This window comes from Sinohyriopsis cumingii, chromosome 17 (genome assembly GCF_028554795.1).
Source record: "Sinohyriopsis cumingii isolate HCF-2022 chromosome 17, ASM2855479v2, whole genome shotgun sequence".
Lineage (NCBI taxonomy): Eukaryota > Metazoa > Mollusca > Bivalvia > Unionida > Unionidae > Sinohyriopsis > Sinohyriopsis cumingii.
The window spans coordinates 85,527,753-85,547,154 of NC_142977.1; the positions used below are offsets into that span (position 1 = coordinate 85,527,753).

The 19,402-nt window shown below is 37.5% G+C and overlaps 1 protein-coding gene across 2 annotated transcripts; it reads left to right on the forward strand.

Moving 5' to 3' along the window:
- Positions 1-8,563: 8,563 nt before the first annotated feature.
- Positions 8,564-13,173, forward strand: LOC149779358 (uncharacterized). Of its 2 annotated transcripts, XM_089938727.1 has the most exons (3): positions 8,564-8,688; positions 12,225-12,393; positions 13,007-13,173. In XM_089938727.1, the coding sequence occupies exons 1-3, from the start codon at positions 8,566-8,568 to the stop codon at positions 13,012-13,014; spliced, it is 300 nt and encodes a 99-aa protein (XP_089794853.1). In that variant the 5' UTR covers positions 8,564-8,565; the 3' UTR covers positions 13,015-13,173. The 2 variants fall into 2 exon arrangements, with proteins under 2 accessions (XP_089794853.1, XP_089794852.1); XM_089938726.1 differs by lacking the exon at positions 13,007-13,173 and having other exon boundaries at positions 12,225-12,518.
- The last annotated feature ends 6,229 nt before the right edge of the window (positions 13,174-19,402 follow it).

Consider the following 19,402-nt stretch of genomic DNA (forward strand, 5'->3'; position numbering starts at 1 on the left):
ACTGTTGCTGTGTTAGTAAGAAATCTTTGTCTCCGTTTTCATCAATAAGCAATTCAACGTTAATTTCTTCTTGTGCAAATGCAGCTTTGACTGCTTGCTCGAGCGCTTGTTTGTCATACACAAAAACATCTACGTGGTGGTACATATAAATCTAATCTAAGATCTAAATACGCGTATATACTCGAGGATTTGATGTATACCGCAATGCGCGATCACAATATGATCTTTGTTTAATACTTGTAGTTGGTTATCAGTCAGTATAAAATCGTCATTACCGTATATATCAATGATTATTTTTTCCGGGGTAACATTTCCGGTTTTGACAGCTTTATCAAGAAGTTCTTTTTTATGTATGAAACATTTCACGCGGTGATACATTATATAATACTTGCCTGATTAATTGTGGAAATCTCCTGCGATTTTTCAATATATATTTTTTTTTTGCTTTTAACTAAATTCGCATGATTTTTACTAGTAAAGTACCATTCGAGGTTGAAAAATTGGACGATTTTTTTGCTTTTTACTAGTGAAGTACCCTATAAATGCCGTGAATTTGTCAGTGTTGCACAAATATATATAAAATAAAATATTTTTACTGTTGCTTGTACATGCTTGTGAATTTCAGACGATTTTTGTGATTTTTACTAGTAATTACCCTATCAAGGTTAGCAAATTGGACGATTTTTTTACTTTTTACTAGTAAATCCCCCATCAAGGTTGAAAAATTGGACGATTTCTGTGAGTTTTACTAGTAATTACCCTATAAATGCCGTGAATTTGTCAGTGTTGCACAAAATATTATATTTTTACTGGAAAGTCGTTTTACAATTGAAAGTCCTTAAGATTTCACCCTGATTTGAAATCTATGACTTGGAAATCCCTAGGATTTCACCAGGAGACTAATATGTAGTGTTTCATTTCGCAAATCAAGGGGATTCCCACGCTGGTCTGTCAGCGCGAAATTTATTCTGGTAAGCCATGGATTATGACATCGTAGATAAACCTGATTGATTGGCTCTTGCACAATCTGAAATCCAGGTGGTTCTTTCGGAGTAAATGAATAAAGAATAAATCCTTGCTGGGCTTGATTTGATGCTGTCGTGTCCGTGCAGTAGCTGCCATCAATGACATCACACACAAGATTGACCGCGACCACTGAAGTTATATTTACGATGCCCGGGGATACATGCCGGCCTTGCCCTTCGGTGTTATTGTTATGTCTGAGGATAGTTGGCTCCGGTAGTGTTTGCCTATGTTGTGCGAGTATGTCATCGAAGGACTCATTGATGAGGTCGGTGACTGATTTTCTTAACTCGGGAACATTATACCCGGGAAATTTAAAATTTGGCAACGTGGCTTCTGTTAGCGAGTAATCGGTTAGAAATTGTTGTTTAGGACCGGTTTTATCGTTAATTATTATCTGAATTGCTCGCTGGTTAATATATTCCATGTCGGCGGCAAGCTGATTTAATATTTCGATTCGCGAAATGATTTCGCTGCGTGAACCAGTTATATCAAAAAGATGTTCTTGGAAATATTGCCGTAGTCGCTCTAGTTGTGTTTTATGTTCTTGATTATTGACTGTAAAGAACTTTGGGATATTCCCTTGACGAAAATAGAAAGATACAGCTGTACCTCCCTCTGATGCTATGATCTCTTGTTTTAAGGGAAACTCAAAAACAAAAGACCCACCAACTAATTCAAATTTACTACCCAACGTTTAGTTTTTTATTCTAAGTAAGAGATCTTTGTATGATGGTTCAACTTCGTGGTATGACTCCGTGTCTGTGACATAGTCAGACTTCTTCGGGGCTGGCGGCGTTGGTGGCGTCGATGGAGCAACTTCAGGACATCCTAGCACTGTTCTGATCGAACTATTATATATATCCACGGCGTAGTCTGGGGTGTTTATTTCGATCGCGGATGACAGCGTTGGTTCATGAACAGTTATTGCTATTTTGGATTCCTTTGTTGTAATATTTTTTATTCGACGTTGCAGTTCCTCGTTAATTTCTTCGATTTGATAAGACCCGGTTAGTAACCCAATGACTTTCCAGTCTGGCGTGCCATCGGGTTTATTTTTATATGCAAACACAAACGAATTATTTGCTGGCAATCCGCCAAACGATCTTGATCTGATATTGGGCCAACTGTGATATACTCGTAATTGTGCTAACGCGATCTCGCTTACTGGAATCGCAGTTGGAAAATTAATACTGAATTGTGGCTTAGTTGATGTTACTGTTAACAAAGATGTTCGCGCCGGGCTTGTATTTGCGACTATCTGCTGAAGTAATTCCGTTGACATTATTTATCTGCTGTCGTTTCAAATCGAAGTACTTTATGCTTTGAGTGTAGTCGTTGTACATCTTTGCCATTTGCGCGAATTCGGAATCTGATATTGTTGTATCGTCAAGACTGGATGATATCAGCGACGACAATTTCGAGTAGGTGCTCGTGGCCGCGCTGTTTAACTTTTCATACTCGTGCAATTTTGTTAGCGCGCATGAAGATATTTTTTCGCAATAATATTAGCAACTCCTGCAATTGTCGCTGATGTTGAAACTGTAATTGTGACCGCGATTGCAGTTGTCACTGGTGTTAACGCTGATAATAACACACCCGTGGACGCAACTATCGCTGACACCGAATATACTATTGTGTCTAACACGGTTACACGCCGCTTGTATTTTTTACCTTTGTTGTATATTTGTTGATGGTATTTTTTAACTCTGACTGCCATTCGCGTACCTGATCATATCTGTATTGTTGCGCTGTTGACTCCTTTGCCATTTTATTATTTTATGCAGTAACCAATTGAGGCGTTTCAGCTACAAATTCCAAACACCACCAGTAAGATGTTGAGGTTAATTTCTTGTCGGCGGATTCCAGTATAAATGTTTCTTCGGTTCCGCTATTTAATATGATAGTCACAACCCCGGAAAACTTGTCGGTGGAATGTCTCCAGGGATATGTTGTGAAGATTTCAAATTTAGCGGCACTGAACACAGACAGTCTGTACACGCCAGTGACTGTTGCGGTATATTTGATAGTGTTGTTTTGTAGAGACCATGTTGCAAATCCAGATGATACCGTGTATACTATGTTGGTAATATGCCCGGGAGTTACTCCAGATGGGATTTTAATCAAACTGGTTTTGTTCACGATCTCAGGAATCCCCGATACGATATCCTGCTGTGTTTGTTTTGATCGTGTCAATGTTGGTCTTGATATCAGAAAGGTTCATATCAACGGTGTGCGGAGTACCAAAGAATTCCTCTGCGGTTTCATTAGTTTTTCTAAAGTTTCTACGGAGATTTGTAAACGCGTTTACATGAACATCATACTCGGCTTGCAACGTTGTTAGTTTACAGTCAACGGCGCTAGCGCTTGCGTCAACATATTGTTTGTTTGCGGCATCTTCTGCCGAAGTTGGATCTCTTAAAACGGTTATTTTGTTGCCGTTCATACTGAGTTCACCTGTCATTGTATCACCGGTATTTTTTAGCCGAGTAACGAGTATGCCTCCAACGGTTGTAAATAACGCGTCAACATATTTTTTGTTTGCGGCATCTTCCGCCGATGTTGGATCCGCTAACACAGTTATTTTGTTTCCGTTCATGCTGAGTTCACCTGTCATTGTATCACCGGTCTTTTTTACTGCAACGTTGTGCATATCATCTCGCAACGCCGCGATTGATATCAGCGAATCTCTGATTTTTCCGCTGTCAGTGAACACAGGGATGTTACCCGGAGTAGCTTTAATAACCCTACGAATTATTTCATGCCATTTGATATCGCTGTTTTTTAGTTTTCCTTGCCGGTCTTGAAAAATAACCTCATCTGGGTCTATCCCGGTCAGACTTAAAAGATTATCGATTTCATCTTTGGTCGCATATTTTGATAAATCCACATCGGTGCGCTTTTTTGTCTTTGTTTCGAGAAGAGATCTTCCGTAGATATCAACCATTATTTGATAGGAAACCGTTTAAATTGACCCGTGGTATGCTCGTGCACAACTTTGTGAGGTGGTTTGGTTGACGCTGATATTGCATCAAGAACATTCAATACTTGTTGGCCACATATCGGAGGATCGGTCAGTGTTTGTGTTGGCAGTGTTGAGTACCACACTTTCCCTGACTTGGTCCCTGACTTTGTCAGGGGGACGTCTTTTGTATATCGGAGAAATTCAACTGGTGGTGCTAACCCATACGAATCAAAATAGATGATTCCACGTGGATCAATCGCGTAAGCAACCCAGTGAGTTCCTGGACCATCGCTGTTATGAAGATTAATAATTCCGGTTTCTGGATTATTCGGTTGTTGTGGTAATTGATCTCGCATAAAGACGCCTATGAAATTTTTTATATTTAATTGTTTAACAGCATTGAGCAAATCAAAATTGGACATTGGTGTGGTTTTCAGAACCGTTTTGGGTACCATGATGGTGGAGTTCCTGGAAGTCTTAGCACGCGTCCCTTTTTTTGTATCCTTTCCCTGTGGTTTTCGTTAGTGCCATTCCAGCAGCGGTTCCAACTGCTCCTAACGCGGCGGCTTTGGCAACAGCTGGGGCAGCGGCAGCTATCAACACTGGTGTCGCGGCGAGAAGAGGAAATATACCACCGGTTTTAATCATGTCCTTGACAGCTTTTCGAACAAAACTAACTTGAACCCCATTTTTTGCTTGTTTTGCTTTATTGAAATGATTAAGTTGTGTTTTAGTCAGCGATAGCTTGTTTGGGCCGCCAGTAATCTGATCACTTTTTAGTGTTATTGTTACCCCACATGTGCTCGCGTTTCTCGATTGTAATTTCTTAACCTGACCAGGAGTCAGAGGGACATTAACGTGACTGTATGACATTTCTTATAACTTCACGATTGATCTAATTGCATTGCTTTTAGCAATGCTACATGTTTTCCACTGGTGCATCAAGGAATCTCATTCGGCCGCCAGCACCTTCAAGCAACATTGCTTTATCGCTGAGAATGACCGCGATTGCTCTGTAATTAGCTATAGCCGCTGCTCCTGCTGGTGGCGGGTCTTTATTTACGGTAGCCCGAAAGTGTATATCAACGACAGACTGTCTGGTTAAATCAAGATGCTCTAACGAGAAGTAATAGATTGGATAATGAGAGATAAAATCCAATTGTGATATTTGCAAACCAGTATCGATATTTAGATCACGCGCTAGATATTTTGTCAATCGTTGATATGCACGTGCAACATGATTATTACCAAAATCCAACAGTATGTTTTCGGACGGTTCTTGATGTCCGTTTATTCTCAGAGAAACGTCAGTGATACCAAGTTGATCAAATATCATATGCGAACGTGTTTCACTACCCACCCGTGCAACATCCTGAAGAGCAATGAAAATATGTCGCAGCGCGGCAACCCCCTGCTGTGATGCTATATGCCATGGAAATAAACCGTTATTGGCATTTTGAATACTATCTGTGGTTGTTGTAAGCCACGATAACAACACTTTACCACCTTGATCCATAAAAGAAAGCAGTCGCTGTTCTACAGTAATTGCAGGAGTCATTACCGGCATCCACAGTGATAGTTTTGTTATGTTTACCTTACCAGGGTTACCCATAGGTCGCCATAGCGCATCATTGTCGTTGTGGCTTTTCTAACAAGCACGACCGTATGTTTTGCTTCAAAAATTACCTTTCTGACATCTCTGCAAAATCCAAAGATATGCGACAGCGGAATGGCACATGAAAAATTTCTACGATTACCTTTCAACATTTGTCTACGTGTAGCGAAACCTAAATTAAATTCTTCATTAGCACCATGAACCACCGGCCACACAGCAGCGTCAGCGGTATTGGTATCGTTTCTTGGTCGTCTAATATTGTACTGATCACTGTTAGGAAAATTAGAAGTGTCCTTGGCAAACATCATTGATGGACCAGATGATCTTGTATAATCATCAGAATATCTTGCTAGACCAATTATTGTTGTAGCAACATCGACATCCTTCTGAATCGATTCAATATTTTTTCCATCAATCATGTAGATAGCACTATCAAACAAGGCCATAATTCCGTTATTAACAAAGCCAATTTTAACCGCATCCCCGTATACTGTATCATCTGTTTTTATAATTTCTCCTTCTACTTCAATATACGCCTCAGCGGGCAGGAAATATCTACTTGTATCTTGAACCTGAAGTTCAATTCGTCCTCGTTTATTTGGTTCTCGTGCGTCATAATAGTAATACTGATAATCACGCACTGATTCATTTTTAAGGACCGGTTCGTCCATGTCGAATGCTGGGTCGGATTCCCGTTTAAACATTTTATTATAGAAGCTATCGTCTAAAACGAAGACCACTTCCCGCCACCAAACTTGTGTTTATTTGTTCAGGATTTATCCCTTGATTTATCAAGGCTGCTAGTTTTTGATTTGCGGCTTCATTTATTACTTTACTAACATTTGCAGGCATGTCTGCGGTGGCTGGTAATTTTACCGGCGGACCCCCTTGGGGTCTGCGTAATAATCGCGCTAGTCTATCCTTGATTACCAAGAATGCTTTACTGGCAGCGCTACCAACAGCGCCAGTAGCTTTATTTTTGATAACATCAATAGCTTTCATTGATAATTGTTTTGCGATTGGTATTGCTTTAGGTGCCATCCTCGCAAATAAACCCCTGACAACATCGCCCAGTCCATTTTCATAAGTCATCCTGTATACAGGTACTCGTGAATTTACAACCCTGACCATGACTGGCCTACGATGAGAATTGTGTACGATCATTTTATTTAATCAGTTATTTCTCTAATCGCGGCGACTTTCAGTTGCTGTCCACGAGTTCATCAATAAGTTCTCGGTAGATGTGAACATCCATGATGCCACCGCGAAATAATCGCTGACAGATATCAGCCGCTTCTTTAATTATTTCTGGTGAGTTATTTCCGGCACGTCTTCCTCCGATGAGAACTTCTAACCGTGATACATCATTGATGATATTATCAGGACAAATATTTAAACCCTTTCCAGTGTTTGGTCGTACAATTCTCGGGGTTAAAACATCTTGCGGTAAACTTTCAGGAGATTTTGTTAAACCAATTATCGGCGACCTAGTTGGCTCGGATTTTTGACGACGTGGACTTTGTTCAGATGCAACCTCATATGCACCTAACGGGACTAGGTCAGTGTCTATTATCCTCCGCCGTGGTTGTTGCAAAGGTGTAGAAGGTTCCTGCTGGGGGGGGGGGGGGGTTCTAGTTGTTTCAGATTTTCTTTATAAAGTCTCTTTACTTCATCAAAGAGACCTCTGTATTCTAAATCATCGTCTCTTGCCTGTTTTTTGTTTTTATATATTCGATATATCCATTTAATAAAATTATCATCATTTACGCTTTCAAAACCGGGTTTTAAGATACTAGATGTATTAAATATACTAATTAATTTTTTTTCAGGCAATTTTTCTATTTTAGCATTTCTAATATCTTCAGCAAAACCCTCCCTAAATTTTGCAATCATTTTAACATTTTCCTTTATTGGTTTAGACGCGAATTCAGCACGAATTTGTCCAATACCTTCAAGTATTTCTTCGCCGACGGGCGAGGTTGAGCTGCAACTATATCAGTTGGAAGATCTCGTAAAATCTTTTTTGCTTGTTTGGTTCTTCTAGCAATTTTTTCAGTCTGCTCAGCGGTTTGTTTTAGCACTGGAAGAATACCCTTTTCATCTCCCAATAAAGCTCTTTCAGTGATCGCCGCAGCTTTTTCAGTAGCTGTTGTAACGGGTTTAAATAATTCTTCTGCACCTGTTGCAAATTCAACTTGTGCTTGTTGCCGCGCTTGTAATTTTTGTCTTACACTATCTTGTACAGGAAGAATTTTTTTTATTGCTTCTAGTCGCTCTCGAGCTAGTCTAGCGGAATGTGCTTCTCCAATGTTGGCCATTATTGTTAACTTAAATTTTTAATTTACAGCAGCAGAAACGGCGACGACAAGCAAACTCTTGCCAGGACTTTTACAGAGCAGCAGAGGGGTTAAACATCCCCGACTGTTTTCGCAAGATAGACCCTTGTATCAAGAAATAGTTGCATAGGTAGATATTTTCATGAGATAACCCTTCAAAGTCAGCAGAGAAAGCCCATTTTGTCATGTTTTTCTGACTTGAAGTGTTTATTTTGTGAAAAATAATATCTCTATCTAAAATGTCCTCGATAGAAGGCTCTGTTAAGCGAAATAGTTTGTGGGATTCGCCCCTTCTGCTGCTTGAGTCACATCATTTTCTGGATCTGGGTATGTTTAAAGCATGTCTGGTGCTAATTTCACTAATGAGTTTTCCAAACTCGAGTCTGTTAAAGGACTCAAAGTCCATCAATAAAACAAGGTGTTTATTTTTTGCAGTTCAACTGGATAAGCTCTCAAACGATTCTTTTTACTAAAATCTAACCTTCTTTATCAGCCGATTTGGGCCAACCAGACCTATATATACTCTGTTTCAACTGCATTCATTTCTAGACTGGTTCCCATTTCTCTGGTTCATTTTACCGCGAGTCGAATAGACCACCATGTTATATAGTATGCTATCGGAAATTATGCCAATCTCTCCTGTTGGCGTCCTAAAATTGGGGGCTGTGTGCTGTGCGGGGCAATTCGCTGCCAATGTTGTGTACCAACACGTGAAGGATACAACGTCTGACGTTAATCTGGGCATACAGGTAAGACGAAACACTAACAAAAATACCTACGCTTTAATATATGTGCTTCCCGATAAGGTCACTAATAGACGATTGACAACCTTGCAGATTCTTCATTACAAACATTTGCCATTTTGAACAAGGCACACTTTGGCAATTTCAATTACAAATATAGATCCTACCAGAAAACATGATTTCTTTATCTTTATGTGTGAATGTTTAGCAACAGTTTCTTGACACGCAATGAATTTATTTCAACTTCCAAACACCATATATAATCAACAGTAAATCCACCGGCATACTCCAATTATGCCTGCTTATGACGTCATTCGGGGACGGGTGAACAAATCGATAATTTGTCTTGACACTCATTGAATTTATTTCAACTTCCAAACACCATATATAATCAACAGTAAATCCACCGGCATACTCCAAGTATGCCTGCTTATGATGTCATTCGGGGACGGGTGAACAAATCGATAATTACACAGAAGAGCATTGCACATCGGAAAAAAATCATGTTGTGACTCGCTCTTATTATAAAAGCCCACAGCGTGCTAAGGAAAAACTGCCCGCAACCCGCAATAGACAAAGGTCTAGGGCTATTAGTTGGCGCGACGTATTTTGGTAAATTAGACACAAACAATGGGTTTTGGTATGTCAGACTTGTTTTTAGGAAATTGTCTCCTATGCTGGTATCACCAGGTTCATGCACTTGAACATTTATTGTGCAGTTTACCAAAAGCCTTCTACGAGACATATTTACAATACATGATCGCGGACAAAATGATTATCTGATTATTATTTACCGTAAAGGTTGAAATATTTAATATTCAGGCTGTTTCCTTCCTTTAACGAGGAAGTGTTCGTTCTTGCTTTGAAATATCATAATTTTGCTTGGAAAACAAACGCATTTCATTTTCATCGTTTCGGTATTTCCTGTTTTGGGTAAAGGTTTTTTTTCGGCAATAGCAGGAGTGAGTTTTTAATTTGGCGGCCAAATAAAAACTCAGGATTATACTCGTTTGCTAGAGACGCGGTGCAACAAGTCGTCAGTTCCATAAAGGGATCATCTGCTTTTATCAAGAAGCCCTTTTACGGTGTATACGGTTCTATGAACCTCCGCGTTTCCTAATGGATATCTTGGGCTGCTAGTCATTTGTTTGATAACGTACTATGCCACAGAATATTTGAAACTATCCGACGAATATTGAGGGCCGTAATCTAAAATCAGAATATTAGATAACCGAGGCCGATTAAAGATAGATTTCAAATGATCGATAACATCAAAAGAAGTAGTGGTGACATGTTTTGCCAGTTCAAAGTATGTCTCTAGAATATTAGTCAGTGACATGCAGATAAGCATGTCCTTTCCGGACAAACAAATTAGTTCCAAGTTTCTATTAGTGAAGGGTAAGAAACGTTGTAGCAATCATTGGCTCTGCATGGTCATTTTGCAATCTTGCACAAATGCCAAACGAGCGAACCAGATTTTCTAGATCCTTGTTAATCCCTAACCACCAAACAGACACACTATCCATCTGTTTCTATTTCATTAAACGTTGGTGGGTTGGATGTATTATGGTGGACATTATCAGATTTCATGATACTTGAATAATACGTCAGTCATCCTTCATTAGCAGTTCTTTGTTGGCTAGGATTCCCCTCTAAACCCCCAGTAAAGTTTAGCTATTTCAAATGTCGTGCTTTCTAAATCAGGCCACCCTAATTGACAGTATTTTATCGGGTGATTACAGCCTGGATCAGAGTTCTATGTTTCCCAATTTTCTTGCAGTTTTGCATCTGTAGCAAGCAAATTATTGACTATTAAATCAAGAGATTTCCTAATTTTCTGGTTGAACTTCTTGTCATCCAGTGAAAAATTATCTTTAATAGGATTTTTTTTCTAAATAGTACTGCAAACAGCATCTTATTACCAGGTACATTGGCTATTGTGTAAGCAAACTGCATTAAACTCAACCTAAAGCGCTGTATTCTAACAGAAAAATCAGGTTTCTTAAATGTTAATATTTAAAATAAAATCTGATTTGATTTCATAAACAAGATGCCGTCAGCTCCGTTTTTAAAGTTCGGTCTCTCAGATGGTTTTGGCAGTCTTCCTGGAACGCGTGAAATATCCATTTTGCTTGATTGATATTGGTTTGCATCAAACATCCGTCTGAGTCAGACAGATAAACGGAGCTGAAATATTCACATCTACTTTGCAAGATTTTCGGTCCGAGAGGAAATAAAAATCTTTCACAACACAAGAATGTCCTTAATCCTTGAAATCTATTTATGCTCAATAATAAGAAGACATAAGGTGTCCTTCACCTGCTCAACACTATAAGAATATTACCGCTTCAAATAGATTACCTGACCAACTTCTCCGTCCCTTTCAAAGTAAAGGTTGTACAATAAATTTTCTTTCTTTCCGAACCTAACGGTAAATTGAACATAGCAGAGCTTTCGAGCTTTCTGAACGCCAAAAACTATTAGTGAGTGAATCCTGGACTTGGTGTACAAAACAAGAAAGCTTAAAGCATTTCACATGCGCTGTCCCATGCGCATCCTTCACATTACCTGGAGAGACGAAGTTCCCACCATCTCAGTCCTTGATAGAGCAGGGATCACAAGTATATGCATCCGTCTTAGGCAAAGACGCTGGTATTGGTTGGGCCATGTGTCCAGAACTGGAAGATGGCTACGTTCCAAAGGACCTCCAATATGGGGAACTGGAAACAGGGAAAAGAGCGACTGGAAGACCTCATCTACGACGTAAAGATACATGCAAACGTGACCTATAGGTACATGGATAAAGGTTGTCTCAGATAGGAGTGCATGGCAAAGGGATCTCAGGCGGAAAGCAGAAGAGAAGAAAAGGATCCACAGAATGCTCAGTACCAAGGAAACAAACCAACTACAGATCTCACGTTCAGCAAGTGTGGCAGAGTCTGCCATTCTCGCATCGGACTTTGTGGGCACAATAGATACTGGCAAACATATGTCAGCATCCATCGGCAAAGATCAATGATCTCGTGGGACCGACGGATACCGATTACTAGTACCTGTAGGGATCTATTGCTCCATGCATTTTAACTCTTCAATGAAGGTATCTTTTTTAAACGTGAATCCGCTTGGCTATACTGTATTTCCCCTCGATCTATTTCAATGTAAGATGCTAAGGGCTTTACAAAAACAGACACGATATACAAACAAATTGCCAGAATATTTGAATAATTTTCACCGATTGATATCAGCTGACGTGTTTTAAAAAAGTCATTAAGCATATATATATATATATATATATATATATATATATATATATATATATATATATATATATGAACACATGACAAGTGAACAATTAACAAATTAATAATATTTCAGCGTGTATCTTCGTTGTCAAGCAATGTGCTTCATTCCCTGTCATAGTCCTTACTTCATCCTTGGTACAATTTTTGTCTGATGATAATAATGATAATGACAATAATAAAATAAGAATAATTATAAGAATAATAACTCTCCATTGATGATGTTATTGTTTGGTTTACTAGGAGGTTCTGGGACTTCTGGGTGCGGGATGTGGATTTTTTGCCTCCTATTTTGAAGCCTCTTCCAACAGGAGACTCATTTACCTATCAGCCTCTGCTGGCATCGTCAGCATTTGGTTAGTGACCATTTACAACGGTGTTGGAAAAATATATGAGAAGGACAGGAAAAGAGGTAATATGAAAACTGTATGCCATGGTTTTGATTTTTCGTTTGCTTCTATCACAGTTTTGAAAAGTTACTAATCTATAAGAAAAATCAAGGTGTTATTTGTTTTCGAACAAAAATGGAATAACTTAAATTGCATTCATAGCCCTTTTAGAAACTTGCCTTTTCCATAGACCTGACATGTTGCATAAATATTAATACCAAGTAGCATTCAAAGTACTCGTTAGGTCATTTGATTGATTGATTTGTTTGACTATTAATTAATTTAGTCATCCTTTGAGTTGGTTATTTGGTCAAGTCAGTTAGTCAATAAATAGAGAAATATTTAGTTATTAATTGAATGAATAATATTTAGTTATTAATTGAATGAATAAATTAACTCCATCGAGTCCATAATCCAAACTGATAAGTCTAAGGGAGAACAGATGCAAAATCAAGTGCTCTCCCCAAAGTACTACTTTTCGATAAATAGCTCCATCAACATTTACCTATTTATAAGTATATCTCAATAATACTACATTTTTTGCTTTTCAAATACAGCCACATAATACTGATGTACAAGTTTAGCAATTTCATGCTTTATATTAAATACTTATAATGTGCTTTTTTTTCTGCCCAGAAAACTGACATTAACTGGAGAGATTATGAGGAAAAGAAAGAACAATGAGTCAGCAGTGTTCACTTTAGTTTGCAGCACTATTTTCTTTGTATGCATGATCAATTAACTCAGCTCATAAATATTTATAAAGTTTTAAGCTTGCTATATAAATTAATCTTTTTACTTTAGCTGGCGTGTCTTGTTTATTTTTGTTTAATATGCGTGTAAATGGATGACTGTAGAAAGGGTTTAAGGTACATTAATCGATGGAAACAACGTAAGTAGATAGATAGTAGGAAGGGAAGTTTGAAAGCAGGCAGATTATTTCATAAAGCTTATATATGTAAGTATAGGTAAATTAAAATAATTTCAAGGCAGAAAATTAAAATTTTAAAAGCTGTATAGTACTGGATGACCTCTAGATACTAGTATTATGAATACGTACATTGCAACCAACCAACCAATTAAAAATCCGATCTGCCCATCTGGTCAGGCAGGGTCTCTTACCATGGTGTGTCATTTGGCAAGGCCCTTTCTCTCCAATTGCCACGGCACTAAATAACTTGCCTGAGTTGTTTTGCCGTCAAACACCAACCAATATCATTCATTAAGACTTGGGCATTTATATCCACTGGTCTAAATTCATACATACATACATACATACATGCATACATACATACATACATACATGCATGCATGCATGCATGCATGCATACATACATACATACGTACATTCAGAATGGCCGATACAAACAACTACGTAAATGTTTTCACTTAAACTGGTTTCATTTCTTTCCATATAAGACAAATGTCACCTTAGGCAATATTGTTCGGGGGAATATAAACGAAACAACTGCAATTCTATAACATTAATTTATGTGTTATTGGCATGAGGACGTGAAATAGTACATAAATATACATGACATGCAGAAATATACTTTACCTGCCAGCCATACAAACTGTCCTCTCACCTTCGTATTTTCTTATGTACCTTATCTCTACAAATATATGCACCTACTACATCGCAAATGCATATACCGTTGCTCACCTATCTACATACAATGAAATGACTGCATGATAATATGATAATCTTTCATGCAGGAACACATATGCAAGTGTATGGTAATATAAAGATGTTTTTATTTTGACCGATTGGTATTTAGTAGAACGCAAATAAGCCAATATCTTTCTTTCTAAATTACATATGTATACAGATGCAAATGAACATATGATTTCAGACACAAATACCTATCTGCCTTGGATTATCCGTACCTACCTACCCACCTACCTAATTATCTATCGACCAATCAACTCATTAATGTATCCTGGGTTTTCTACGTCCCATTATTGGCTCATATGTTGAACAACAACAACTGATCACATATTAGTAGACAAATGGTTACCTTGTAAACTACAAAGATATTAATTAAACAATAATTCAAAATTAAAATCTTCCATAATTTCTGTTAAAATCAATATCATTTGAAATTGCATGTGTTCGTGTATTGGATATATAAATACGAAGAACGTATGTTACGGATGGCAAAATGAACATCACTTATTATATCTGGTTCTGCTACTTCTGTAATACAGCAATAGCAATCCGCGTAATGGTATTTTCTAAACTATAATAGATCGCTAATAATTAATGTAAAGCGTTACATACCTAATGTAATTAATAATATTAGTTGAGTGTCCATAAAATAGCATATGAATATAGTAATATTCAGACATGTCTGGTTATTTAAGCTCTTTGAGCTTAAATTAGAGCTCTACCGATGCTGTAAGATTATATCTTACGCTTCCATTTGAGCCATTACGTCCCCTCTTTATTCAGTTTTTACATGGCCCTTCTTTGATATTTTAACCCTAGGGTATAAAGTCCACTAACCAAGGACGTCCTGACATTGCATCGAGAGAAAACAGCGAAATAAGGGCGCACCATGGGTGTCGGTATGAACAATACGAAAAGGTTAATAGATCAATCATTTGTACTAATTGTAGTCCTGACCAAGACTGATTTCGACGTCTCTTGGACAGTACCTAATGAGGGATCCGTCCTTGCAACAGGACAATTTTCAAAAATTATTCGTCTAGCCGATTTCGAGAACTTTGCGGCTAGATAAAGGGGTTCGGGTCAAACACATGCTATAAGAAGATTATATCTTACGTATAATGTTGGAGCATTACCTCACCTCCTTAAAGAGTTTCGAAATGGACCTCACCTCCTTAAAGAGTTTCGAAATGGACCTTTCATTGACATTTCATCTCTATTGGACATAGGAAGCATTTCCTGACGAATGTCAAGGAGACGAATCATCCAAATAAGGGGCATCCTAAGTGTACAGGGTATGTAATTTTGTGGTATGGGCAAGAGATCCAAGACTCTATAACCAGACTGAAAGCGCCTTTCCTTTCGAGTTTTTATCATATTTTGACTTCATTTTGGATTGAGTAGAGTGCAGATTTGCTCTTGCGGCCTCACAAGCCTTTGACAACTTATACTTAACAATGGAAATATAATCAAGAAGATTAATTTCAGACTCTTCATTAGAAAGAAGTTTCTCTTTCAATAACTTCAATGGTCCACGCACAGTGTGTCCAAAAACCAGTTCAAAGGGAGTGAATCCTAGAGATTCTTGAACTGATTCCTTAACAGCAAACAATAGTAAATGAATGCCTTCATCCCAATCTTTACCCGTAGAAAAATAAAATGATCGAATCATATTTTTCAAAGTCTGATGGAAATTCCAGACATGAAATTTGAGCCTTGATCAGACTGAACAGATTTGGGAAGGCCATATTAAGTAAAAAAAAAGTTTATCAAAGCTTTTACTATTGTTTTAGGTTTTATATTCCTCAAGGGAATTGCCTCTGGAAACTTTGTTGACGCACACATAATGGTCAACATGTATTGGTTACCTGACTTGGTCTTAGGTAAGGGTCCAACACAATCTACCATAATTCTACTTAATGGTTCTTCAAAGGCAGGAATAGGTTGTAGATGAGCCGTAGGTATTTTCTGTTAGTGTTTTCCTACCATTTGACAGGTATGACAAGATCTACAGTATTTACTAACATCACTTTTGATTTTTGGCCAATAGAAGTGAGTCATGATCTTGTGATACAGTTTATTAATCCCTAAATGACCAGCCAATGGAGTTTCATGGGCCAGACTAAGTATTTTCTGTCTGTAAGGGGTTTTGGAACTACAATTTGATAGTTCACCGACCACTCATCACCAGCAGGTACCTCGGGAGGCCTCCATTTTCTCATATGAATTCCATTTTTAATGAAATAACAGACAGGAACTTCAGTAGCTTCAGTTTCACTAATGGCCCTTTGCAACAAACAGGAGATCGCAGGATCGTTTTCCTGTTCGACGACAAGTGATTGTCGTTTATCACCCTGAGTAGAATAAAGAGAATGTGTAGTTAAAAGAGGATCACTGTGATCAATACCTTCTGATTGATCCAAACAAGGAGTGAAATTGACCTCATCAAAAGCCTGATTAATACATGTGTCAGCTAAAGGAATACATTCCTTATCAACATCATTCTCAAGAGCTTTCTTTGTCATAGCTCTGGTAACTGCACAAGCTGGGAATAAATCAGGGAATTGTCTTTCAATTGGATCGACTTTCTGATCCAAACAAGGCTTGTCAGTTACAAGTGGATTAACCACAACCTTGTTTCTGTCAAGGTCATTGCCTAGAAATAAATGATTGCCATCAACGAGTAAATCAAACAGTTTCGACGGTCACTGGTCCTGAGACGAAGTCTGATGACAAATGTAAACAATGGAGAGGAACATTAACAAAGCCGCAATCTACTCCCTGAATAAGAACACTCTCTTTTGAATAAGACTTCTCAGAAAATGACAAAGTACCTGACAATAAAAGAATCTGAGAAGCTCCTGTGTCCCTTAAAATTTTAATAGGGAAAGGATTGGCCGAATCACCCAAGAGTAATATATAACCCTTCGATATTAATGGTTCCTAATTCTCCATAATAAAATCAGACTGGTGTTTATTAGACCCAACAAATGTAGTGCTTTCAATACATGACCGTGACCTTGATCTCTTAGAAATAGGAACTTTAGCAGAGGTTTGTCTTGATTCTGATACCTATTTTTCAATTTGTAGCAATCAGACATCACGTGATCTTTTTTCTTGCAATAGGTACACGTAGGAAGAGACAAGGATCTTTAATCAAGCTGATCAAAAAATTGATTTTTAGAAGTTGTGCCAGTTTTAGAAGGGCTTGTATTAGGCTGAAATACTTTTCTGTCAAAAGACTGTTGAGTAGAAGTCTTTTTTGCAAAAGGAACTTTACGAGTTAAAGAATAGTCATCAGCAGCTCGAGCAGCATTTTCCAAGTTTTCAATCTGATGCTCGTCAAGATAAAACTTCATGCCACTATGGACACAGTTTTTTAAATCTTCAAATGCTACAAGTTGTTTGAGACTTTCATAATCTCGTTCAACTTTCTTGGCTAAGCACCATCTATTAAATACCTGCTCTTTTTCCCTAGCAAATTCGACATGAGTTTGTCCAGCTTCTTTTCTATAGTTTCTGAATTTTTGCCGATAAGCTTCAGGGACTAACTCATAAGCCCTTAAGATGCATTCTTTAACCACATTATAGTTGCCACGTGGTGAATTGACAGTGAATTGTAAATATCACTAGCCTTACCAGTGAGTACACATTGCAATAATTGAGTCCAATGTTCCCTTGGCCATTTTAAATTTTCAGCAAATTTTTTAAAATGAGTAAAATATTTCTGTACTTCTCTTACTCTGAAAAGGTTCACTGGTCTAATATTCGTTGCAAGATCAAAACTTTGAAGTGGAAATATGATTTTCACTTGCCAGCTCCATTTCTTTTAATCTAAATCGATATTCCCTCTCTTTCTCTCGTTCTTCCTTATTTAATTGCATTTGCATTTGTTCTTTTTCTAATTACACATTGTTTTTCTTTCTCTCTTTCTTGTCTCTCTCTCTCTCCTCTTTCTCAGATTGTAACTGCATTTGTCTTTCTTTCTCTTTTTCTTCCGCTTGTAATTGCATTTGTTTTTCTCTTTCTTGTTTCTGAAGCTCCAGCTTCCTCAACTCCAAGTCCATCTTGTATTTTCTTTCTAATTCCTTCACTTTTATGTCAGAGTCTGTTACAGACTTACTGATCGAAACCAAATCATTTTTATCCAAAAAATTCTTTTCTACCAAATAATGAACCAAAATATTTCTTATTTCTTGTTTCGTTAACGAAGCCTTTACCTCAGAAAGATCGTATTTTCTGGCAAGTTAAATCAATTCATCTTTTTTTAAAAGATCTAATTGCTCCTGGGTAGGATTTGAAAGAAAGATTTCCACTTTTGATGACGTTCTAGAAAACGTTTGTCGATTTCACTAAGGTTTCAAAAAACATGGGCAAATCAAATTTCAAAAAACAAAGTTTTCTGAAATATCTTAGCCAAAATTCAAAATCCCAGACGAGCTCCCAATTCTCATGTTACGTGTTTAGGCTCGAATAAACAGCATCACAAGAAATAGTGAAAATAACAAGCTCTGAAAACTTTAACAAATAATTTATTTCCCTGGAAAAAACTGTAAAAATAAAAAATAAGAACTTACGGTTTCAAGAATCAAATCTAAAAAACAAACTCCAAGAATAATCCACAAATAAAATTTTAGAAGTCCTAATAATAAAATGTTCTTATGATTTCAAGCTCGTGTTCCGATGAAGAATCCAAGATGATAGGCGATGACGTAAGCTGTATCCTGTTCAATGTTGTTGTCTACAGTTCCTTGTATAAACACAAGAAATAATCCTCCAATTTTTGAAATCCAAATAAAAATTTTAAGAAATACCTTTGATTTAGAATTCTGTATGATCACAACAAATATTTCCAGAGAAACGAATTAATGCATTAGAATCCAAATAATCTGAAGAAAAATTAATATATAATTCAAAAACGGGCTACAATAGAAGGAAACGATTTGTTATCATGTGTTTTTAAGCCCAGACTGTGAGATCGATCTCTAAGCATCACTATTAAAACTAAGTAATGCACAATTTCGGAAATGCCTAACTGCGAAATAGAGGATCACCTGATCATGTTTACATATAAAATATCACATAGCCCCTCTATGTCCTTATTACTCTGAGAATAAAAGTTGTTTACTTCACTAAAAGATATTTACCAGTCGATGGTCACATATCCAAACTAACCTCGATCTCAACCTTATTCCCACAATAAAAATAAGTAAAAAATAACTTCTTCATGTGGCTGTTACTAATTTTGAGTTAAGGTCGGGAACCAGGTCAGCCTTATGTTTACAAAAATGAAGAGTCAAGGTCAAACTATTTTCTGGAAAAAGTAGTATTTCCTAGTAAACGAACCTTCATTATTTTGACAT